At 44.1% G+C, this 24,561-nt stretch overlaps 2 protein-coding genes across 2 annotated transcripts in view; both read right to left on the reverse strand.

Annotated features, from left to right (window-relative positions):
- Gcn1 (GCN1 activator of EIF2AK4) overlaps positions 1 to 18,305 on the reverse strand; it is a 62,070-nt gene extending 43,765 nt beyond the window's left edge. Inside the window, exons 1-12 of the mRNA XM_026403381.2 lie at positions 18,239 to 18,305; positions 12,934 to 13,036; positions 8,534 to 8,597; positions 7,415 to 7,546; positions 6,855 to 6,963; positions 3,412 to 3,510; positions 3,189 to 3,323; positions 2,294 to 2,362; positions 2,041 to 2,149; positions 1,233 to 1,307; positions 619 to 747; positions 43 to 93 (exon numbers count right to left, since the gene is read on the reverse strand). Coding sequence (XP_026259166.2) covers positions 43 to 93; positions 619 to 747; positions 1,233 to 1,307; positions 2,041 to 2,149; positions 2,294 to 2,362; positions 3,189 to 3,323; positions 3,412 to 3,510; positions 6,855 to 6,963; positions 7,415 to 7,546; positions 8,534 to 8,597; positions 12,934 to 13,036; positions 18,239 to 18,304 — 1,141 coding nt within the window. The 5' untranslated portion in view covers position 18,305. The remainder of the gene's footprint in view (positions 1 to 42; positions 94 to 618; positions 748 to 1,232; positions 1,308 to 2,040; positions 2,150 to 2,293; positions 2,363 to 3,188; positions 3,324 to 3,411; positions 3,511 to 6,854; positions 6,964 to 7,414; positions 7,547 to 8,533; positions 8,598 to 12,933; positions 13,037 to 18,238) is intronic.
- A 1,899-nt stretch (positions 18,306 to 20,204) lies between these two features.
- Rplp0 (ribosomal protein lateral stalk subunit P0) lies at positions 20,205 to 24,561 on the reverse strand. Its single transcript, XM_026403438.2, has 8 exons — positions 24,515 to 24,561; positions 24,115 to 24,216; positions 22,879 to 23,054; positions 22,681 to 22,768; positions 22,417 to 22,563; positions 22,118 to 22,303; positions 20,986 to 21,126; positions 20,205 to 20,428 (listed from the first exon to the last, which is right to left on the reverse strand). The coding sequence occupies exons 2-8, from the start codon at positions 24,166 to 24,168 to the stop codon at positions 20,267 to 20,269; spliced, it is 954 nt and encodes a 317-aa protein (XP_026259223.1). The 5' UTR covers positions 24,169 to 24,216; positions 24,515 to 24,561; the 3' UTR covers positions 20,205 to 20,266.

The raw sequence follows: 24,561 nt of genomic DNA on the forward strand, positions 1-24,561 counted from the left end.
ATACTGCACCACACTTCTAGGGCCTGGAGAGAAATCCCATACCTGAGAGGACGCTGGTCTTCTGGGCTACAATAGTTAGCTTTCCCTCTGAGCCTGAGAGGAGAGAAGCAAAGGATTAAGTTCACATCAGCTATACTTCCCAACAACCGTGCAGTCAAGAGGTGACATATGATACATTACAGACTCCAAACGGAGCCTTTCTGGTGTAAAACTGGGTTTAAGATAACATTTACTAGTCTCGGACTAAAAAAAACCAGTATGTTCTTAGAAAATAATTTGAGAAGCAAAAAATATGAAAAAAAATTATTAAATTACCCACATTCCCACTACTCAAAAGACACTGTTAATACCTTGATATATCATCTCCTTTAGTTGGTTTTTTATTTTTATTTTTTTGCAATGCCTACAGAAGAATATATACTTAAAAATACTAAGATCACCCATCTACACTTCCTTGAGTGTACTTTTGCTCACATCATACATGCACACTTCAGTGTCCCCGTGGCCACATGGTCCTGTCACAAGCAGACTCAGAACCAAGTTCCCACCAGATCTGGGGTCCCAGAGAATGCTGGGGTCACACCTCAGCCATTCCCAGAGCAAAGAAAGCCTGCTCACCTCCAAGGATCGCAAACAGGTGCCTGGTCAGGGCCTCCATGGCTGAGGAATCGCTGCACTGGCGGGCCAGATTGCGCAGTGCCAACACAGCTTCGTCCATCAAGCGGGGACTGTTGGATTTCAGCTGATCTAGACACACAGAGTCATTGCTCAAGGGCTGCAGACAGCTGAACATTCATACCTTAGTGTGTTACTTTTAGGCTCCCAGCTCTTCACTCATTATCCATTCGCATTAGAGCCCTCAAGAAAGAAACCCTACTTATGTAGGTGGCTAAAGTCTTATTTCTTTTTTTGTTTTTGTTTTTTGATACTAGAGATTGAACTCAGCAGCAGTCAACCACTGAGCCACATCCCCAACCCTATTTTGTATTTTATTGAGACAGGGTCTCACTGAGTTGCTTAGTGCCTAGCTTTTGCTGTGGCTGGCTTTGAACTTGTGATCCTCCTGTCTCAGCCTCCCAAGCTGCTGGGATTACAGGCATGCACCACTGTGCCCAGCTGAAGTCTTAATTCTAACCTGAGCTGACCCCTACTCCCTTTTCAACAAGAAATGTAACAAATACAACCAAAATCCAAGGTACACTGAGGGGCCTGCCAGAGTTCTGGATACTCACTGGCCAGGCCTTTCACAATATCCAGGGCATACTGGCTAAGGTCAAGCGTCACTGATGCCAGCAGACTGGAGATGGCTAAGGGGAGAGAAAGCATTGTCAGGTGAGTCTCAAGGATCAAGAACTGTTTTGCCCTACTCCCCAGCAAATGCCACCAGGTCTGCTCTCTAGCCACATGTAAACATGACCACCTTCATCTCTACAGGGATAAAAGAGTAGTCACACCCTTGAACCAAAGCTCTGCTAAAAAGTTATATGCTATCCCATCCCAAATAGCAAAAAATCACCCCTCCAACATTCTAACAATACATTACCAATTGAGTCAGGGAGAGACTCAACCCTCACGCTTTATTGTTTCAAGTGACACCTTTACACTAAGTCCAAACTGTCTGGAGAAAAGGTTCTTAACCTGAATGATCCTAAATCACTAAAATCATATGCAGCATTCTAAGTGGATATGTTTTTGTGTGTTCTTTTTTTTTTAAATATTTATTTTTTAGTTTTCGGCAGACACAACATCTTTGTTGGTATGTGGTACTGAGGATCAAACCCGGGCCACACGCATGCCAGGCGAGCGTGCTACCACTTGAGCCACATCCCCAGCCCTTTTGTGTTCTTTCAATAAGAAAGTCCATGACTTTCAGCATATTCTGAAAAGGATCCTGATCTCTCTCCCAAGGTCCAAAAGAGGTAACAGTGAATAAATACATCTCCCACTCCCAACTCGAATATGCTTCCTGCTGCCAATCATCAGGAGTAGAGGTGATGCAGCAACTCGCCCCTCCCATCATTCTGTTCAGCTGGAACCTACTTTCAATAACATTTTCTGGACTCCTGAGTAAGGACTTCTGTATGGTGGGCAGAATCAGATCCTTAAATTCTGAGTGGGACATGTACCGGAGCAGAGGGGCACAGTTATCCTACAAAAAAAAAAAAAAAAAAAAGGAGTCAAGACACCCAGCCCTCATGGGAATAGGAACAGAATAAAGGGCAGAGCTGTGTCCTATAATTTAAAATGGGACTTTGAGGTTTGTCCAGGCGAGTAAGGTACACCACCCACTCACCAACAGGTACTTCGGAGGCTTTACTTTGCTCATCAGAATGTTCTTCACGTAGAAATCCAGAAGGGCACTCTAGAGGACATAAAGATCTGGATGGACCCTGGCCCTTTAAAAGTGTCTGGCCTACAGTGTAGATCCTCTTGAAGGAGCCCCCAAAAAACACAAATCAGTACCCCAAAATCTCAGTGGTAAGCACAGGGTCCCACTGATCATTCCAATCCATTTAGAAGCCCTCCAAGGTTCTCCATGGCTCCTGGGATAAAATCCAAAGATGGTGGCATAGCTTATAAGGCCCTGCCTGCCCCCAGGAGGCTGTACCTTGCACCTCTCTCACCCACACCTGCCACTCCAACCCCATCAGCCTCAATGCTCCCCCCACCAGCTGACTTCTCTGCTCTTCCTCATCTCTTCACCTACTAACTCTTCTTCCACCCTCAAAGTTCCTTCACCCACGATGTGTTCCCTGGGCCACAGCCTAGTCAGGATCCCCCAATGCAAGTGTCACAGCTTCTCACACTTTTCCTTGGTAGCACTTATCACAGTTATGATTATCTAGATGCTCATCACCTACTGTCAGATTCCTTTTCAGATTCAGTTCTGCAGGAATCATAGCTCCCTTACTCCCTGCTGCATCCCCAGAACCTGGCAGTTCTGGCACATGGCCACTGCTCAATGGAGGTGAATAAATGCCTGCATGAACAAGCAAACTTCCATTCTAATAATTACACCAGAATTCACCACAAGCTAGACTACAGAGAAAACTTTCCAATTCTCTGAAGTTCGTTATTATGGCAAAAGGCCAAGGTCTCATGTGAGAAAACCAACAATGTGAGATGAGACCAACAGCTCAGGCCACAAAAGCAAAACAATACCCACTGTCACTGTGCCTGGCACTTACCTTGTGCTGATTGACCACATTCATTTCCTTGTGGCTTGTGCAGAACTGTACCAGCAGACCCAGCATGCCAGCATAGTTCTGGTTGGGTTCTAGGCTAAGAATGGCTGACAAGTACTGTTCCACCAGCCCAGGGTTCTGAACAAGAAAGCAGAAGTCAGATGTCTCAAATGGCAGCAAGGACATGGAAGAAGGATTGCCAGCCACCTCCTGCCAGCCCTGTCACCTCTTTCCACAGCTTAGTGAGCTTCTTCACAGCACCATTCACGGCATGCTTGTGGGAGCCACCCAGCACCTCCAGCAGGAGAAGGCACTGTACCTCCACCTGCCAAGACAGGGAAACACATGGGTCAGGATGTGATAAGGAAGTGGAGGTCCTGTGACCCTCACCGTCTGCCAGAGACCTTCCTCAGGTCCTTAGATCCTGGCCTCTTCCGTTCAACTCCATCCTGATTCTCCCCCTCTAGGCCCTTTAATTATGCTAGCAATTATTTAATAAATATTTTAAGTTGCCTACTCTGACTCAGACAAAAGGAAACAAGACATACAGGGAACAAGATAGAACTGAGAAAGAAAAAGATATTAAACGAATATAGACACAAGTGAATACATAATTTCAGTGAGACACGTGCCATGCAGGAGAAAAACAAGGATCCTGTCTAAAATACTCCTTATCTGCCCTGACTTTCTTTCATTAAGTCCATAAATGCCTGCTGTGCAATGACCAAACAGCAGGCACCATGCTACACACTATGAAAGTAAAGCTCAAAATAGTTAATTCTAGACAACACAAAGCTCATTATCCAACCCAGAAGGCACACAGAGGTACCCAACTAAAAAACCTCAGAGACTTCATGCTTCATAAGACACCCAAAGTTACTGGGGAGCAAGGGCGATTTGCCACCCTGAGAAAATGGATATGCTTGTGAAATCAAAGCTGCTGAATTTCACTTGCCCATTTATAAAATGACACACATACAAGTTATTCACTGTAGCATTGTATCAACAGAGGACTAGGTATATATATTACGTAATTACAAACTATATGCTGTTCTGGGACAAAATCTAAGACTAAAAAACGTGAAAGAAGAAAAGTATGTACCGTGTGCTATTATTTTTTAAAAAATATTTTTTAATATTTATTTTTTAGTTTTCGGTGGACACAACATCTTTATTTTGTTTTTATGTGGTGCTGAGGATCGAACCCAGCGCCTTGCGCATGCCAGGCGAGCGCGCTACCACTTGAGCCACACCCCCAGCCTCACTGTGTGCTATCATTTTGTTTAAAAGAATATTTGGGGGCTGGGGCCTTAGCTCAGGGGTAGAGCGCTTGCCTAGCATGCCTGGGGCACTGAGTTCGATTCTCAGCGTGTAAATGAATGAATAAAATATAAAGGACCAACAACAACTACAAAAAATTTTTCTAAAACATGTACAGAGAACTTACCTGTATTCAAAAAATTATTAAGGGAAAGAACCAAGGTAGCTAGGCACAGGGGTTGGAGGGTAACCAATATAACCTTCTATACCTGCTGGATTCTGAACTTTTTGATAATACAAAAATTTTTTAAGTTTGCTGATATCACATTCAGAACTATACTGCTGTTCTCTCTCCTGGAATGTTCTAACCCTTGATCTGGATATGGCTTATCCTCTCATATCCCTCAGGTCCCTGCTCAAATGACACCTCCTTAGAGAAGCCCTCCTGCCACCTGCAACCATTCTATTCCCTCACCCTGCTTCTCTCAGCACTCCTATGTTCTCTGGAGCTGGGGTTGTGGCTCAGTGGTAGAGCGCTTGCCTGGCACATGTAAGGCAGTAGGTTCAATCCTCAGTGCCACATTAAAAAAATAAACAAAAAACATAAAGGCATTTTGTCCATCTATAACTAAAAATGTGTTTAAAAGAAAAAAAAAAGTATAAGCTCCATGGAAGCAGGGTGCTTCTCTGCCTTCTTGTTGACACATGAGCCCCCACTTTGAGAACAGCGCCAGCATATGACAGGCCCTAAACCTATGCTCAGGCAACTGAATGAAACCCAATCATCAAAGGAGAATCCAGATTCTAGACACAGAAAAACCAAGCAGCCACAAAAAACCTGATGCGTTCCTCCCATATCACAACACTCCAGGACTGACCCTCTTTATCCCACAAGCTGGATGATTACCTCAGATACCAGTTATAAAAATTCACTGGAGGTAAGCCATGAGCTCACCCAGGATGAACCATCTTATAAGAAACTCTTTTAGTAACAAAGAAATACTCCATCTAAAGGGGTTCAAGAGAGTCCCAGCTCACACCAAATACAGCACATACACTACCTGGGAGATTTCAGAGTTTTAATCCATCATTAATTAATTGCTGAAGGCTACTCCATGGCTGCCCCCTGAGGTGTGGTACTACATAAGCTCCCAGGGATGTAGCCATCTATCCATTTAACTTGCTGCCTGCTTCATGGAGAGGTGCTTCTGGCTTTCTAACAGCACTTGTCATTTACAGTCACCTGATAAGTACTCTACAGTTTCTATGGCCATTTCACATGTGTTAACTGAGCCTCTCTTTTTTTTTTTTTTTTTTTTAAGAGAGAGAGAGAGAGAATTTTAATATTTATTTTTTAGTTTTCAGCAGACACAACATCTTTGTTTGTATGTGGTGCTGAGGATCGAACCTGGGCCGCACACATGCCAGGCGAGCGCGCTACCGCGCTTGAGCCACATCCCCAGCCCTAACTGAGTCTCTCTTAATAACTCCTTTTCTTTTTGCAGTGCTAGGGATTGAACCCAGGCCCTCACACTTGCTAAGTGCTCTATCACTGAACTACATCCCCAGCCCTTTTTATTTTGAGACAGGGACTCACTAAGTTGTCCATGCTAGTCTCAAACTTGCAATCCTCCTGCCTCAGTCTCCTCAGTTGCAAGGATTACAGGAATATGCCACCATACCCAGCAAGAATGACTCTTAGAGATGTGTGGGTGAGTGGTACTTTTTCCCTTTTTGCAGATGAGGAAACAGGCTCAGAAAAAAGTGATTTGGCCAAATCTCATGGCTAAAAAGCAGATCCATACCAAGATTCTCATATTCTTTTTCATTAAACCATAAACCATTTCTCTTGACCTATACTAAGCATAACTACTCATTCAAAAGAAACTCCCCACCTAGCCTATTTAGGCCATCTCTAGTAAGTAGACATGTGGGAACAAAAAGTAGGGAATGTGAAAGGGAGGAGAAAATTTAGGGACCAAAAGGCAGGGCAAGAATTCTATTCCACTAGCCAGTTCAACATTGAGATCCAAATACAAAAAAAAGGATAATTGTCAAGAAAAAAAAATTATTTACACTACTATGGTTTATGGTTTGCTTGCTTTTTGGCTATCTTTCCCACTCCAGCTTGTCAAGTCTTCCATACATGCCATGAAGGCAGGGACCATGGTCTTCTTGTGCATCACTGTATCTCCTGTACCTCAAAGAGAAGCTCAAAACCATATTGTGAATTGATGAATATGATTATGTTGGCACTTGTGCCCAAGTTCAAAAGTCACATGCCTCAGGGTAGGTCAAGTTCCTTGTCACAGGTACCTGGAAGAGCACTTGCCACATCGAAGGTACTAAAACACCCCTAACTCCATGCAGAAAGCTGACCCTCACTTCTCTAATGACCTGGGAACCTACCAGTTTATTCCAGATGTCTCCTTGCCGCTTTGCTTTTGAGGGAAAGACAATGCGCACTAGAAGGCAGGTCCAGGTCAGAGCCAGCAAGGCGGCTGAGCCGCTGCTCTTACTGTAGAGGAGAGGGGAAGAGAGGGTGAGTGCAGAGAACAAATATTCACCCCCACAGCCCTGCCTGGTACATAGGACCCTCTCTTGACCAAAGGGGGCAGAAACCTACTCCCTTTAAATCACCTATGACAACTAACGACAGAATTCAAGTCTCATTCACCAAAGTTCCATTTCTTGGCACTTACGATCATAAAAACAAAAGGATGGCTTGTCCTGTCCAGTGCCTTGCTTCCACCAGTTTCCAGCCCTGCTTCTCAGGAAAGTGTGATTCTCCACTGAGCTGCCCATCCTCACTCCTCCCTCCACCAGAGGCTGACTCCAAGAAGACTCAAGGGCCATTCAAAGAGCAAAGAGCTAAGAACAAGGTGTGCCAGTGAGGTTCATCTGCACTAGCCTAGCCTACCTGAGCAGGACCCACCAATCCCTAAGGAGCCACAATCTTTACTGCTTACCTGGGAACACCTGCTTTGGAGCCAATGCCTGAAGACTGCAGAGAGTGCAGGAGGTTCTTGGCAGTGGCCTCTGGCTGGGCCTCAGCCAACTGCTGGATGGCTGCCTGCAGGGCCCTGCGGGAGGCTGCATCTCTAAGAGAAAGAATGAAGGGGAAAGGTGAGTATGTGGACTTGGGCAGGGACAGGACTGCTTAAACCAAGCACTGGCCTTTCTCAGAAAAAAGATGATCACACTATATTCTAGAGGACACAGATGACAGGATTAGGAAATAACTAGAGAAATCCACCTCCTCCCAGAGTTTTAAAAGTAGCTGACAAGGGCAAATAAACCATTAAGAGTATAAGGGCAGGGACTGAGGCCATAGCTCAGTGGTAGAGCGCCTACCTCACATGTGTGAGGCGCTGGGTTCAATCCTTAGCACCACATAAAAATAAAGAAAGATACTGTGTCCAACTACAACTGAAAAAATATTAAAAAAAAAAAAAAGAGTATAAGGGCAGGGCTGGGATTTGGGCTAAGCGATAAATCGCTTGCCTAGCACATGCGAGGCCCTGAGTTCAATCCTCAGCACCACATATAAATAAATAAAGATATTGTATCCAACTACAACTAAAAAATAAATATTTAAAAAAGTTTCTCTTTAAAAAAAAAATGGGCTGGGGATGTGGCTCAAGCAGTAGCACGCTCTCCTGGCATGCGTGCGGCCTAGGTTCGATCCTCAGCACCACATATAAACAAAGATGTTGTGTCCGCTGAAAACTAAAATATTAAAATTCTCTCTCTCTCTAAAAAAAAAAAAAAAGAGTATAAGGGCAGCACCTACATTCATGGAACACATATTAGGGCTTCCAACCAGGCCAAGTGCTTTAGCATGCATGATGAAGGATGGCATACACTGAGCACTTAGGACGAGGCAGGCATGGTTCCATGCCTTTATACTACCACCACCTATATGAGATAGACAACAGCATCATTCCCAGTCTGTAGATGAAGAGATTGAGGCACAAAGAGGTTAAGAACTTGCCCAGCAGCTAGATATGGACCCAGGTCTAACCACTACCCCATACCATCTCTCTGTATCAAGTGCTCCAGGCACTGAGCCTCTGGTTGGGATTCACCTGTATCGATGTAGAGTCAAGCAGAACAACTTGCAGAGCCCTTTCACTGCTCCCTCTGGCAGATCTGAAACCCAAGATCACACAGAAATGGATCAATAAAAGACAAAGTGAGCATTTGCTTAAGCCAAGCATTCTGCCAGCCAGGGTCTTGGCCACTGGACGCTGACACTCCCCACATGTGGGATAAAATCCTCAGGAGGAAAAAAACAAAAAGATCAGACCCTAGGAAAATGCCTGGTACAGAAAAGCTTTAGGGAGACATTTGCTAAATGAATGAAAGAAAGGAAGCACAAGTGGTTTCAAAATACTCCATGCTGGGGCTGGGATTGTGGCTTAGTGGTAGAGCGCTCGCCTAGCATGCATGAGGCACTGGGTTCGATCCTAAGCATCACATAAATGTAAAATAAAGATATTGTATCCATTTAAACCTAAAAATAAATAAATAAATACTCTATGCTCTCCATGGAGCAGAGGTCTGGGAGTTCTGGACTATTCTGCTTCTTGTTCTGGATACTGGTAACACGACATGTTGGTGTGTAATGATTCAGCAAGCTGCTTGTATTTTTCTTTATGTACATCCTAATAAACAGTTAAAAACACAGTACAATCCAGGCATGGTGGTGTGAACCTACAGTCCCAGTTACCTGGGGAGCTGAGGCACAAGGACCACAAGTTAGAGGCCAACGTGGACAATTCAGCAAGACCCTATCTCAAAGAAAAGTCAGTAGCACAATTCTGTAATCCCAGCTACTAGGGACACTCAGTCAGGAAGATCCTGAGTTTGAGGCCAGGCTCAGCAATTTAGGGAGACCTCGTCTCAAAAAAGGGCTGGAGATGTAGCTCAGTGGTAGAGTGCCCCTGAGTTCAATCCCCTGTACCTAAAGAAAAAAAGAAAGAAAGAAAGTATTAAAGTACCAGGACTAGAAAAGGAAAGAGACCTTAACTGGAGTGGTTTCTGAAAGTCTAAAGGACCTAAGGATGGCCTGTAAGTAGTCAATAGAGACGTGCAAAGAGAAGGCAGCACATGCTCAGTGCTATTAGCAACATGAGCAGACATGCAGGGCACTGAAAGGAAGGCCCGCTGTCCCCCAGCACTCCATCAGTGCTGCTCTAAGCACTTCACACTCGTGAACTGATTTAATTCCCACAAAGAGGGCTCTATTATTAATAAGCCCTCTTTAAGGTGAAGAAAATGAGCAACAGGAATCCAAGCAGGCCAGCCAGAGGGAATCAAGCAGTTTGATCCAACAAGAGTGCTCAGGAATGTTAGGAAGCCAGGATGTAACAAGTGCTGCAGGCCAGACCAGAGACCGCAGACAAAAGTGGGAGGCCCCCAAGAGCAAGAGATCCATGAAGGGCTCACAAGGTGCCTGCATTCCAGGCACCCAAATGAGGAAAGAGAAATGAATGAGGTACAGGGACCAAGTTCCCAGAGCTCTTAATACTGTGTTGTTAGTCTGACTTAGGACTATGGCAGTAATTAAGGGAAAAAGAGTGAGAGTAAACAGGGCCAGAAACAGGTGGTGACTAAAAGAATGGCAAGAACAACAGCTAATATACCCTACAAGCAAACCACAGCCAGGCGATGCGTCAAACAGCATCAGGTGTGTTTTTACTTCTCATACCAACCCTGAGACAGGTACTACTGCCATCTCAGGTTCAAAGACGAGAGACAGGCTCAGAGAGGTAAAGTGACGAGGGCAGGTCACACTACCTGTATGTGGCAAAGGCATGGCTAGAACACAGCTGAGCCTCTCATCACTGATTATTGAACTAGAAAAAAATTGGGGCTGGGGATATGGCTCAAGCGGTAGCGCGCTCGCCAGGCATGTGTGGGGCCCGGGTTCGATCCTCAGCACCACATACAAAAACAAAGATGTTGTGTCTGCCGAAAACTAAAAAATAATAAATATTAAAATTCTCTCTCTCTCTCTCTCTCTCTCTCTCTCTCTCTCTCTCTCTCTCTCTCTCTCTCTCTCTCTCTCTTTCTCCCTGTTTAAAAAAAAAAATTCAGTCACAGGAAACACTGCCTCAGTGAGTCTTCCATTCAGGTCTATGGAGACAAGAGTGGGGAGAGCAGAGCAGCCTCAGAGGCCTCAGGTTCAGGCTCAGGCTGGGCTGGGAGATATGCACCAATGGCCCCCAGGATTAGCCAGCTCTGACAAAGTCCTCAACCTCTCACCCTGGCTGGAAATATCTTACCCCATCTTTGGTTGACTTACTTGATTATCTGTTACCATAACAAATGGAGGCAAGACTCACTATACAACAGCCTTTCCTTGGACTCAAAAATAAGAATACCGAGAATTAATGATTTCATGAAGGAGTTGGTTAACTTTCCACAATCAACTTATACATCAAAGTCTAAGCACTTCACAAACACAGCTCACCCTGAACTGTAGAATTTCAGGGTGACAGAAGAGTAAAACCACCCTCAAAAGGTCCTAAGTAGGGGTTGGGATTGTGGCTCAGCGGTAGAGCACTCGCCTAGCACGGGCAGGACCCGGGTTCGATCCTTAGCACCATATCTTCACCCCAACAACTGGGACAAAGTGGAGAATGTAGTGATCAGCAGTCATTTCACAGGGAGAGTCAACCATTATGGCTCCGCACACACATACAGTGATAACATCACAACCTGTCTTTAATAACTAGAACCATGTTGAGAAAAAAACCTCTGAGGAGGCCGTAAACTCATACACTAAAGATTAATACACAGGCAAAGTTCTCAGAAGCTCACACACAGCAATTTACTCCATTTATACACCACTTTAACAAGCTTGGGTATGTTGCTCAGACAACAGCAGTTGAGAAGCATCAAAAGAGGATAGGGGTGGGCTGGGGGTGGCTCAGTGGCAGAGTGCTTGCCTAGCATGTGTGAAGCACCGGGTTAGATTCTCAGCACCGCATATAAATAAATAAAATAAAGGTCCATTGACAACTTAAAAAAAAAAAAAAAAAACCAACAGGGGTGAAGAATGGTGGGAAGTAGGCTCTTCACCAATGTGAGTAGGAGCTGACAAAAGGGGAGACCCAGTTCCACACAGCCATAGCTCAAACTTGAACAAATCAGGAATCTCCTAGAGGGCTCAAAACCCACCCCAGGGCTTTCTGAATTGTTTCTGAGTTGCTGGTGGAGCTGAGAATCTCTGTAATAAGTTCTGAGGCAATGCTGATGCTAACAGTCTAGGAACCACATTGTGACAACCAATGCTGTACAATAAAACAAACACATCAAGACGAAATTTAAAAAAACTAATGAGGATTTATTTAATGAAGGCAAAATGATCTTACACAGCCCCATAGGTCATAGAGAGATCTGTCAGTTAGTAGGCAGGATGAGGACAACTAGATGTGCCTGGCGTTTCCCACCACATGCTCCCCAGGCCCTGGGAAAGTAAGTTTTCAGCAAAAAAGAGGTTCAATGAAAATACTGTATTTAAAAAACACTTAATAGGGCTAGGAATGTAATTCAATAGTCAAGTGCTTACCAAGTTTCTACAAGGTCCTGAGTTCAAACCTCAGAATTGCAAAAAAAAAAAAAAAAAAAAGAGTGCAGTGGCATCCACCTATAATCCCAGCAATTCAGGAAGTTAGGGGCAGGAGGCTCTCAAGTTCAAGGCTGACCTCAACAGCTCAGCAAGACCCTGTCTCAATAAAAACCAAAAAGGAGTGGGGATATAGCTTAGTAGTAGAGCACCCATGGGGTCAATCCCCAGTACTTAAAAAAAAAAGAAAGAAAAGAACACTATTAAGTGTTCTTTTCAAAAACAGTTTGTTGTAAATGTCCCAGATGAGTATGAGAAAACATCTCCCAAATTTACTGGAATTCTTTACTGCTCAATCATCTGCTGCCATCTTGCTGACTTGCATGAACACACATTGAGAAAAACTGTGCTCCAAGTCTCAGGATGCTTTTGTACCCATATTCTAAAGAAAAACTGTTGGGTCAGGTAGAGCAGTGCAAACCTGTAATCCCAGCTTCTCAGGAAGCTGAGGGAGGAGGATCACAAGTTCAAAGCCAGCCTCAGCAATTTAGTAAGCCTCTGAGCAACTTAGCAAGACCCTATGTCAAAATAGAAAAATAAAGGGCTGAGGATATAGAGCAGCGATAAAACACCCCTGGGTTGAATCCCCAGTACCAAAAACAAAAAGAAAGAAGGATTGTTGGTATCTTCTAGAAACATTTCCAATTGAAATGTATAAAAACTATAAAAAGCTTTGACACCTGAATGAAAAAAATCTCCACTAACCCATATGTTTCAACTGTTTCAATGCACATTATAAAAAACAAATTGAAGGCAGAAGTTGTGCAGAGCAAGAAAAAAAAGATCACAGCTCTAAGAAGAAATTATTTTTAAATGGAATAGTATACAGGCAATAAGATGGTAAATAAATACCTTTTCCAGCAACGCACTTTCCTAGTTCACCCAGGATTTCTCTCCGTTCTTTCACACTGGCTGTTGTTACCTTCCCCGCAAAACGTTTTAGTGTCTCGGAAACCTGTGAAGACCAAGCCCACAAAAACAGTTTCACCAGGTAGACTACAGAACAATGAGTGTGTATGTGCACACGAGTGTGTATGTGCTGGAACTGTGCACAACTGGCACTGAGGCTGGATAATTCTTTGTGGGAGTGTGTTGCCTTTACCCCTTATAAGATTTTACTAGCATTCCTGGTCTCTACCCACCAGCAGTCATTCTCCTCCCCAAGCAGTTTTTGTCTTTGTGGTGGTGCTGGGGATTGAACCTAGGGCTTCATGCATTTGAGGCAAACACTCTACCAACTGATCTATATCCCTAGCCCTTTCCCCAAGCAGTTTTGAAAATCAAAATCTCCCAATGTTGTCAAATGACTCCTGGGGAACAAAATCATGGCCCAGTTGAGATGCACATTTTAATCCAATCAGTCAATATACCTTGCTTAGACTTGGGCCAAAATAGGAAGGCAAGGGGCAAAAACCTGTCGACAGAAATATCTTTTCAGAACTACCCAAAACCTAGAGAAGGCCTATGTGCCCAGTATTTTCCTTTTACATTATCCCACTTTATCATCTCACAGGGGAATGTCAGTATCCTGGCCAGTCTAGCTGAGCACAAGTACACTGGCTAAAGGTAAAAGATTAAAAGGTTGGAGCCCAGTTCTGCCCCTAATTAGCTGTAGAAACTCAAGTCGAATAATGTCACCTCCTGATCTTCAGTTTCTTCATCTATCCGGGACAGATTATAGCACCTATTTCATATGACTGCTGTGGCAATTAATGAGTTAAAGAAATACAGCACTTGGGCTGGGGTTGTGGCCCACAGGTAGAGTGCTTGCCTAGCATGTGTGAGGCACTGGGTTCGATCCTCAGCATCATGTGAAAATAAAGATATGGTGTCCACCTATAACTAAAAAATAAACTAAAAAAAAGAAACACAGCACTTACTCATCTTGAGCCCAAACTGGTTACTAACACTAACAAGATTGCAAGAGTAGCATCAGTAGCCCCATCTCATTAGTGATGAAGGAACCACCTCCAAGAGGGGAAATCATTGCTCAGAGTGCAGCCCAGAGTCACAGCATCTGCATTTTTGAAACTAAGCCTGAAACCAAGTAAGTGCATAAACTGATGCCAAATCTTTAGCTTTCAACAGTCATCTGAGTTAACACAGCTATAGTCCCCTGCTAGGGACATAAGCATAAGACCCTGGGAGGGGAGCAGTGTGCATATATTTCTGAAAGCCCAAGAAAATCTACTTCTGAGCAGTATTCTACAAGCCACAAAGTGGGCAGGTTGTGGATTCATGAGAGAGCAGTAGAGAAGGACACGGTAACACATAAGGGCCATCATGGTATTTTTGAGGATATTTCACAGGCAGCTCTCATTAGTAGTATAACTCAATGGGGCCAGAGAAATAAAATGAGGCTGCATTTTTTTCTTTTTCTGCTTAAATCCCTGTTCTAATTCTCTTGGCAATGAACAAACTGATGTCCAAACTTCTATATAAATGATGGTTTTAACTTAAACCAGTCTTTACCCTCAGTCCATACCTCTAAATATGGAGGCAATGTTGCTCATGCTGGTTCTTCTTGATTTTTCAGTTTCACTGTTTTTCTACCTTCCTCCTTGGACCCCACCACAGGCTCTCTACACTTCCTTAGTGTAAGTTCCCAGTGTTGTCATAGGGACTACCTAAGAGGTCAGTGTTTGCGTTATATATAGGTATTCAACTTCCATGTCATTAACTGTTTTGTCTTTTGCAGCGCTGGGGATTGAACTCTGGGCCTCCTACACACTAGGTAAAATAACTGTTTCTTATCCTGCCAGCATTTTGATTTTTCTGGAGTTAATAACCATCTCACCTCACTTCAGTTTGCTTTATCTATTCTTACTAATAATTCAAAACTTTCAGTTGTTTCAATTTGATACATTTAAGCAGATCAGGAATTTCAGCAAATTTTATTCTCCTGAAGGAATGTCTTTTGATTTTCTGTCCTTCCACAATCTGGTAGGTGACCCTCTACAGTTGAAGTCTAGTTTATCACCTTGAAAATGTACTCTTTTCTTATTACTATCCAGGTGAAGAATAAACATCCTCCATTCTGAGGAGTTCTTGCAAGTCTGAAACTGTTCTCGCCTCACAGGTGACCAAAGTTTGTCTAGACTCAGAATTCTAGGTTGCACTCATTTTTCTTCAGAATACAGAAGACATTTTTCCATTGAGTTCTAACTCTCAAGTTGTGGTTGTGAAGTCCAATGTCATTCTTTTTTTGTTGTGTGTGTGTGTGTGTGTGTGCTGGGGATTGAACCCGGCGGCACCTTACCATTGAGCTACATCTACTGCCTTTTCATTTTGAGACAGGGTCTCACCAAGTTGCTGAGGCTGCCCTCAAGCTTGTGATCCTCCTGCCTCAGCCTCCCATATTGCTGGGATTACAGGAGTGTGCCACTGTGTCCAGCTTCTGACTTTGGATTCTCTGGGTAAGACCTGATTTTTCTCCCTAGAAGCTTCTGGATTTTCTCTTTGCTTCAGGGTTCTTAAATTTCAGGATAATGTACTTTGTTCTGAGTCAATTTTTACCACTGTGCTGAGAACTTTTGGGTTAGAAACACATCCCCCACTTCAGAGACAGTTTCTTGACAATTTCCTTGAATATTAGTCCTATACTAGTGCTCCCAGAGCAGTGGTCCTCTGCTCTACAGTCTCCATAGAGAAAACCTCTAGTCTTTTGCGAGGAACAAAAAATCTGGGAATCTGGACTGAGGTTGTACAGCGCTTGCCTAATATGGGTGAGACACTGGGTTCCATTCTCAGCATGGCATATAAATAAATGAATAAAATAAAGGTCCATCGACAACTAAAATGTGTGTTTATGTATATAGTTAAATTTTAAAATAAATTATAGGGGCTGGGGATGTGGCTCAAGCGGTAGCGGGTTCGCCTGGCATGCATGAGGCCCAGGTTCGATCCTCAGCACTACATACAAACAAAGATGTTGTGTCCACCGAAAACATAAATAATAAATAAATAAATGAATGAATCTCTAAAAAAATAAAATAAAATAAATTAAAAAAAAAAAGACCTAGGAATCTAACTGCATCTGAACATGGCTTTCAGCCAGTCCTCCTCAACCTAGCTCCTCCTCTAACCCTGATTCAAGGTTAGCTGATACCATCAATCCCCACTTTCAGAGATTCTACAATGTATTTTCAGGTTGATTCTCAGCTTTCCTACCTGCTAGGATCAGGATTCATTTCCTTGGATCTGCTAAATCTTTTACCACTCATTGACACTTTCTAGCTTCCAAAAGTTTACTGTTGCTGTCTGCTTCCCTTCTCCCAATCCTTATGGGAATTGAGTTGAGAGTGTGTGTGTGTGTGTGTATGAGAGAAAGAGAATGTATGTGTGTGTGTGTGTGTGTATGTGTCTGTGTCTGAGATTCAAATCCAGAGCCACCTGCATGTTAGACATGTGCTCGACTACTGAGCTACATCCTCAGTCCCAAATTTTTTTTTTTTTTTTTTTTTAAATAACACTGGGGATGAACCCAGGCCCTCACACATGCTAGACAAGAACTTCACCACTGGGCTAGATACCAAGCCCTTTTATTTTATTATTTTTTTTAATATTTATTTTTTTTAGTTTTCGGCGGACACAACATCGTTGTTAGTATGTGGTGCTGAGGATCGAACCTGGACCGAACGCATGCCAGGCGAACGCGCTACCGCTGAGCCACATCCCCAGCCCAACTTTTTATTTTATTTTGAAACAGGCTCTTGCTAAGTTGCCCTGGCTAACCTCGAACTTTCAATCTTCCTGCTTTAGCCTCCCAAGCAGCTAGGATTACAGGTATACACCATGCATCCAGTTTGAATTTAACTTTTTTCCCCCAACTCCTTGACTCCCCATTCACAATACAGACCAGGCACAGAGCCTAGGGTGAAGTATACTTTGCTTCCTCTTTATATACAGTATAAGAGCACAGGGGTTGAGTGTGTAGCTCAGTAGAAGAATGCTTGCCTAGCATGTGCAAGGCCCTGGGTTCAATCCCCAGCATACCTCCCCACCAAAAAGGAAAAAAAAAAGTACTATACACAATAACACATCCAGTGGTGAGCACCAAGATGCCTTGATTTTATACTTTCATTTATTTTATCTAACTTACAAAGCCACATGCCTAGTGGCTACCATACTGGACAACACAGCTCTAGAGAAAAAGATTCTTTTCCGCCTGAGTATTAACATTACATATTAAACATATCATTCCCTCTACACCCTCTAATAATACCCAATAGACTAAGATACTTTTCTTCCTAGGATTTAGTATAACATAACTTTAAACAAATTAAACCCTCATTAAAATTCTCCTGAATGTTCAGGTTAAGTGATCACTTTTCTGCCTCGCAGCCTGAGCACCCACACACATCAATCTTCTCAATTGGAGATCAAGTGAGCTAAATTGTCCTTTAAATACTGGTTTCTTTTTTCCCCTGGTATTGTTTTTTCACCCTTAAATGCAGCTGCAAAGGAGGCTAGATGGAGGGAAATGGTTTTCCCAAGTCTTTCCTGAACTACAAGAAACCCACAGGTGTTAACACTCAAGAGTGCCAAGACTCTTCTCGGATAGGGTCAGTTCTTGCTGTAACCCTGCACCTAATAAGAACAACCCAAACATACCAAACCTCCACTACTGCACTGAATCTCACCAACAACCCTATACAATAGGTGCCATTTCAATCCCCTCTTACAGACGAAAAGATTGAGTCTTGGCAAGGTGAAGTCCCTTGTCTCGAGTCTCACAGAAATAGATAAGGTGGGACCCAAACCCAAATCTGTATGAACCCAAAGATTTCCCTACACATAGTAGGTGCTCGAAAAATACTGAATACAAAGTTTAAATAAGACCCGGCGCTGGCCCGGAGCTCACAGCTTTGGAAAAACAGAGCGGAGACTCCGAAAAGTGAACTTCTGCAACTGAGAGGTCAGGGCAAGGCCCCGCAGGGCTCCAGCTGCTCAAGCCGGAGCTCCTGCCTCCCCGAGTCCGGGGTCGGTCTGCGCCGCCCGGGCCGGGTCGGGAGCCGCGAGGAGCCGGCCCGAGGCCCCCTGCGCCGCACCCTCCGCAGGCGCCATACCCCGCACCCTTAGGTTGAGCGGTCTGGCCCGACGACTATGGTCCGCGCCCAAGCGCTGGCCGCGTTTTCCCCGCAGCCGCCCACCTCACCTGCGTGTCGGCCGCCATCCTGCCGGCGCTGACTCCGGAACCGCTTCCGGAGCGCTTCCGGGTCATAGCGGGGCCCACGCGGCAGGGCGAGGCCTGGAGCGCACTGGGTCCTTGGCGCCCCCGGGCGGGATGGCGGCCACAGCAGCTTTTGTGGACTCTGGTACCCAGGGCGCTGGCTGCCAGCGTCTGTTCTTCCGACCCGGGTCCCAGCTTCTCAGCCTGGCCTGGAGGGAGACGAGGGTCTGAGCATTTGTAACGTGGTGAGACCGCCCTGCAGCCCCCAGCCACTTAGAGCCGCAGGCGCAGCCAGGACACCCCCTCTTAGGCCTTCCTGGTAGGCTGCATTCCGTAGAGAAACTACAAATGTTGCTCCCAGACCTCGAAAACCAGTCTCTCGCCCGCGAGGAGTTTGCAATTCCTTGGGGAATGACTTAGAGAGGGCCTGAAAATAGGTAGATAAGGCATCAAGGAAAGATGCAGGAGCCGAGAAGCCTGGCCTGGGGAACTGCTGGACGGCCTAGACTGGGAGTAAAAGTAAAGATCACGAGGTGGGAGAATGCAGAGGGTAGAAGAAGCCCTAGCGAGTTGCCTCAGTTTTACCCAATATGGTTGCTCTCTGGAGGATCTCCAGTTTAGTTTGGTCCAGGACTAGCAGTGGCATTCAATCTTTTTTGGCAGCCCTAGTTACAAATATATCATGATCCGGCACAGATCTGTACGTGAACTCGAAGCTTTATGACAAAATACCTATCCTTTCAATTGCCAAGTAGTAAGCTCTCCAGAACTGACCTGGCATTACTTGAATGCCTATCTTAAGTGAAATACTCCTTAGAGAAACCCATGTAAACAAGAATTCTAGTGTAAAAATAGAGTAGTCCCCCTTCATCTTCAGTTTTGCTTTCAACAGTCTCTCCCCCACCCCAACTATTATCTGAAAGTATGGAATAGAAAAACCCCAGAAACATTTCATGTTTTAACTTGCATGCTGTTTAGTGTGAATACTGCACCCTCCCTACTGGGACATGAATCATCCGTCTAGTCTATCCAAACTGAAGGTACCTCAGCAGCCATCTTAAGACCCACTGCACAACCAGGGTTTATATTCCAGTAACCCTTATTTTGCTTTAAGGGCCCCAATTTAATTATAGCTTAATTGTTCCATTTTATTAGTAATAACCTCTAATTGTACCAAACTTCATAAATGAAAACTTAGGTCTGTAAGGAAAAATCTGTAATCAGCCCTCAAACTTCAAGGCTGGGGATGTGGCTCAAGCAGTAGCATGCTCGCCTAGCGTGCACAGGGCACTGGGTTCTATCCTCAACACCACATAAAAATATTGTGTCCACCTAAAACTAAGTAAATTTTTTTTTTTTTTAATTCAAGGGTTCCACATGTAGATCCAACCAACTACATATTTTTAAAAGCTGGCTCTATTTAGCATGTGTTCATTATTCCCTGAATACATATTACATTGTATTAGGTATTAAGTACTCCAGAGATTTAGAGTTAGGAGGGTGTCTATAAGTCATATACTAACCATTTTATGTAACTTTATTAAAGGACTTAAGCATTGGCAGACTCACATCCAAGAAGGTCCTAGAACCAATCTCCTACAGATACTGAGGGACACTTATATGTGTAATTTTTTACATCAAACTGAGGGTTTTGAACATATCCCCTGTGGATGAGGAGGAACTACCATACCTTAGATGAGCAGTATTTTCATTCAGACTCAAAAAAGAACCCATCCAAATATCAACCTCAGAGCTAGGAAGTAGCTCAGTGGAAAGCACTTGCCTTGCACGCACAATGCCCTGGATTCAATCCCCAGTTCCAAAAAAAGGGACAAAAAGAAAATGCAATTATCAACTCCAAATACAAAGTTCTCATGTTCATACCATTGCTTTAGTTTTTAGCATTAAGTACTATAAATCTCAAAATGTAGAAAATGAAGAGTTCAGAAACTTAAGAAGTAAGCCTTTATTTCTTTGTTTTGCATATAAAGCTGAGTTGTTGCTTTTTGGTGATTAGTCAAAGAGACCAAATCCCATATCCTCATCCGACTCCTCCGACTCTTCCTTGGCTTCAACCTTGGCTGGGGCCGCAGCAGCAGCAGGAGCAGCAGTAGTAGCAGCAGCCACTGGGGCAGCAGCCACAAATGCAGATGGATCAGCCAAGAAGGCCTTGACCTGAAGAAAAGTCAGTGGTCAAAGTGGTCATCCACACCCCTCTACTACCCACAAGCTTCCTGCCTTTGTATGGCTCAAAATAAATAACTACAACGTCTAAGCCAGTATAGCCTTTCTAGTCAAATCCCTGCAGGGGAACATGGGTATGGCCTAATGAGGGAGTTTAAGGCCCAGCTCTTGCCCACAGCCCACCTCTCTGGATCTCCTATCATTTCTAAAGTGAGAATACATTTCCCTTGTCCCCAATCTCTTTAAGCTCTTAAATAAAGGAGCTGGGCGTGGTGGCAGACACCTGTAATCACAGCTTCTCAGAAGCTGAGACAGAAGGATCACAAATTTAAAGCCAGCCTCAGCAAAAGTGAGGTGCAAAGCAACTCATTGAGACCCTGTCTCCAAATAAAATACATAAGAGGGCTGGTACCAAAAAAATAAATAAAAAGGCTGGGGTTGTAGCTCAGTGCTTAAGCACCCCTGGATATGGTAACAAAAGGACTAACTCAATAAAGCTACTGTTTGTTACCCTGTCAGGCCTGCTGTGGTCCTGGGTGAAATCTTACCTTCTCAGCAAGTGGGAAGGTGTACTCAGTCTCCACAGACAAAGCCAGGACCCTCTTGTACCCATTGATGATAGAATGGGGTACTGATGCAACAGTTGGATAACCAATCTGCAGACAAACACTAGCAACATTGCGGACACCCTGTGGGAGAAGAGAGAAAGATTACATTTTAGTGAGATACCCTAAAGGAAAAAAAAACAGTGAAGACCAAGGAAAGCTTGATATGGAAATACAACTCATAGCAGCTCAATCTCAAAGGAGACATCTCATCTTACACCAAATGCTCCTGGCAGGGCAATTCAAACGGATGAGTTATAAAATGTTTTTGCACTTATTCCAAACCCAGGTATTCCATACACTATGCTGGTGGTGGCTACCTGAAAAGTCACCATTTTGTGAAAAAAAAACTGTTAATAGTCATTGACTTCAATATATGAGATAAAAACTTTAAATACAAATGTTCTCTCCATATCCACGGAGGACTGGTTCCAGGACCCCTCCACAGATACCAAAATCTGTGGATACTCAAGTCCCTCATTGAAAATAGTGTAGTATTTGCATATTACTTACAAAATCCTCCTTATACCTTAAATCATCTTGAAATTACTTTTAATAACTAATACAATGCAAATACCATATAGTTATTATACTATGTTGTTTAGGGAATGACAAGGAAAAAAGGTGTGCACACATTCAGTACGTATTTCCTTTTTAGCAAACCTGAATTGGTTAAACCTATAGATGCAGAACCCACAGATAAAATAAAAAAGGAATTACATCTTCTATCATTATTATTCCTTAAAGACATTTTAATGGCAGAATTAGGCACGACAATCTCAAAAATAAGGACAACCAGTCATCCCCAACAAAGGGCACTTGGCAATGTTAACTTTTATCTATTAAACTGTCACTTCTCTTTCAAGTCATGACACTATTCAAAATTTCATGTCTCATCATTGCAGGCCCTGGAATAATAACCCTTACTGCATGCCCAGCATTTTTCTAAGGCCTTATCCTCATTAAATCTTTCAATAATCTTACAGTATACAAGAGTAAATAACCTGCCCAACTCTGGTACTTGTCATGTTCCCAACTATTAACATAGGAAGGAGCGGAGCTGGGTAGCACATACTTCCAGGAAACGAGAATGCAGAGTCTCCTCTGTGATGTCAAGCACTTCAGGGTTGTAGATGCTGCCATTGTCAAACACTTGCTGAATGATCAGCCCAAAGGAGAAGGGGGATATGTTCAGCATGTTCAGCAGGGTAGCTTCGCTGGCTCCCACTTTGTCTCCAGTCTTTATCAGCTGCACATCACTCTGAGGAATAAGGTAACAGTGCACAATTAATACCTGGATATCCAGCAGTCCTACAGCCTCCAGGAGAAGCCCCCCATATGCCCAGCTTGCACTGGTGAGCCTAGTCTACTCACCAGGATTTCAATGGTGCCCCTAGAGATTTTAGTGGTAATGCCCAAAGCCTGGAAGAAGGAAGTCTTCTCGGGCCCCAGACCAGTGTTCTGGGCTGGTACGGTGACTTCACATGGTGCAATGGCACCAGCACGGGCAGCAGCTGGAACCTGAACAATGAACAGTGAGAAAAGTCTCTCCTCTGACACAATATGGAAAAGATCAATTTTGCTTTAAGAAGCCAAACTCAAAAAAAAGTTTTTTATCTAACTTAATTCTTCCCTTACCTTATTGGCCAGCAGCATGTCCCTGATCTCAGTGAGGTCCTCCTTGGTGAACACAAAGCCCACATTCCCCCTGATATGAGGCAACAGTCTGCAAAGAGAAGTTCACAAGAGATGTTACCTGAAAGCACCATTCTTCTCCAGGAAAAGGGAGAAGGGCACTAGGAAAGGAGGACAAAGTTGACAGAAGCATTGACTGACTTCTCTAGAGCTGGGTTGTTTTCCAGATGCCCTCGAATGGCCTTGCGCATCATAGTGTTTTTGCCCATCAGCACCACAGCCTTCCCCCGGAGGGACATTCGGATCTGCTGCATCTGCTTGGAGCCCACATTGTCTGCTCCCACAATGAAGCATTTTGGATAGTCATCCAAAAGTTGCTACAAAAACAAGCCAGAAACAAGCAAAGTTTAGCAGAAGGAAGGCAGAAAAAATGTCAGTAGAAACTAAACCCCATAATCACTCATTTCCATCTTCTTTTCTTCCTACCTTTTGAAGTCCCTCTATATTGGGCCAGTCATACCCACCAGATCCTCCCGAATTGTAACACTATCATATTTGATCCTGATTTGCTTGCTATGTATACTAAAAACTAGCTTTCTATGTTTAATCAAAGCTTTTTAAATGTACATTTAGTGGGGCTGGGGTTGTGGCTCAGTGGCAGAGTGCTTGCCTGGCATGTGTGAGGCACTGGGTTCAATCCTCAGCACCACAAAAAATTAAATAAGAATAAAATAAAGGTATTGTGTCCATCTACAGCTAAAAAAAAATCTTTAAGAAAAATAAATACACATTTAGTTTCCATTATTCTTTTTCCAATTGCGAAATGTTTCTGGCTGCATTAACAGAAAACTGTTCCCAATAAGTTGATCATCTGATGACATGGACTTTAGGCAATCAAAACATAAAGCAAACACTGCAAAACACCCCTTGTAGAATGTACATTGTGTACTTACAGATTAAAGTTTTTTGTTTGAAAACCTTCATGATAAAAGTGCAAGACTAAAATACAGACTAAGCTCTACAATGTGGCCTAGTTCCTAAAGAGCAACACGGTCAGAGTTTAGGACTAGGGAAGCCCCACCTCAAAAGCCATTCAAAATAAGTCACTGGACACTGAATTTCTTGACTGACAGGTCCTAAATGTGTAATAATATGGCTCTTTACAATGAGTCACTCCTTGTCTCAGATCTCCCTAAATAGGTAGGCAAGGGAACAAAGTATGACATGAGCTAAGATAAACTATTTGACTTACCTGAGCCTTCCCATCAACAAAGCGCGGGGGGGGGGGGTGTCATCAGGGGAAATTAAGACTATAGGAGATATACCCCAAATTGCCTAATTCAGTAGCTGTCACCAAGTAACAGCACCTGGCAGGTGACTGTCCCTATTAGGGCCCAGGAACACATGATGGTTGGCCACAGCCCACTATGCACTTACGATGATCTTAAGGAAGTAGTTGGACTTCCAGGTCGCCCTGTCTTCCCTGGGCATCACGACGGTGCGTCAGGGATTGCCACGCAGGGTTTAAAGACGATGTCACTGAAGGGAGAAAGGGAGCTCAGACCCCGCCAACCCGACACCTGTCCTTTTGGTCTGAGGCCTTTGCGGTGCTAACCACGCGCCAGCGCCCGCCGGGCCTGGACCAGCAGGCGCCATCAGCTGTGGAGCGCAATCCGCCGCCGAGGTCCCAGGCGGGACTGGTCGGGGTCCCATAGTCCCCAAACAGCGCTCCACCACATACATACACACACATGCGCGCGCACAGACACTCCGATCACCCAAAGATCCCAGGCTTCCTGCCACCAGCCCACCGCATGGAACAGGCGGCAGCACAAACCTCTCACGAGGACGCCTGGCGAGAAAAGGGCCGCACGCCGGCGCGTG

Source organism: Urocitellus parryii, chromosome 3 (genome assembly GCF_045843805.1).
Source record: "Urocitellus parryii isolate mUroPar1 chromosome 3, mUroPar1.hap1, whole genome shotgun sequence".
Lineage (NCBI taxonomy): Eukaryota > Metazoa > Chordata > Mammalia > Rodentia > Sciuridae > Urocitellus > Urocitellus parryii.

Excerpts from the sequence above, each read along its gene's own strand:
- Rplp0 (XM_026403438.2), bottom strand. The coding sequence starts at position 24,168 with ATGCCCAGGGAAGACAGGGCGACCTGGAAGTCCAACTACTTCCTTAAG. Across the intron at positions 23,055-24,114 it reads ACTACTTCCTTAAGATCATC|CAACTTTTGGATGACTATCC; the intron begins GTAAGTGCATAG and ends TTGTTTTTGTAG. Across the intron at positions 21,127-22,117 it reads TGCATTCTCGTTTCCTGGAA|GGTGTCCGCAATGTTGCTAG; the intron begins GTATGTGCTACC and ends CTTCTCCCACAG.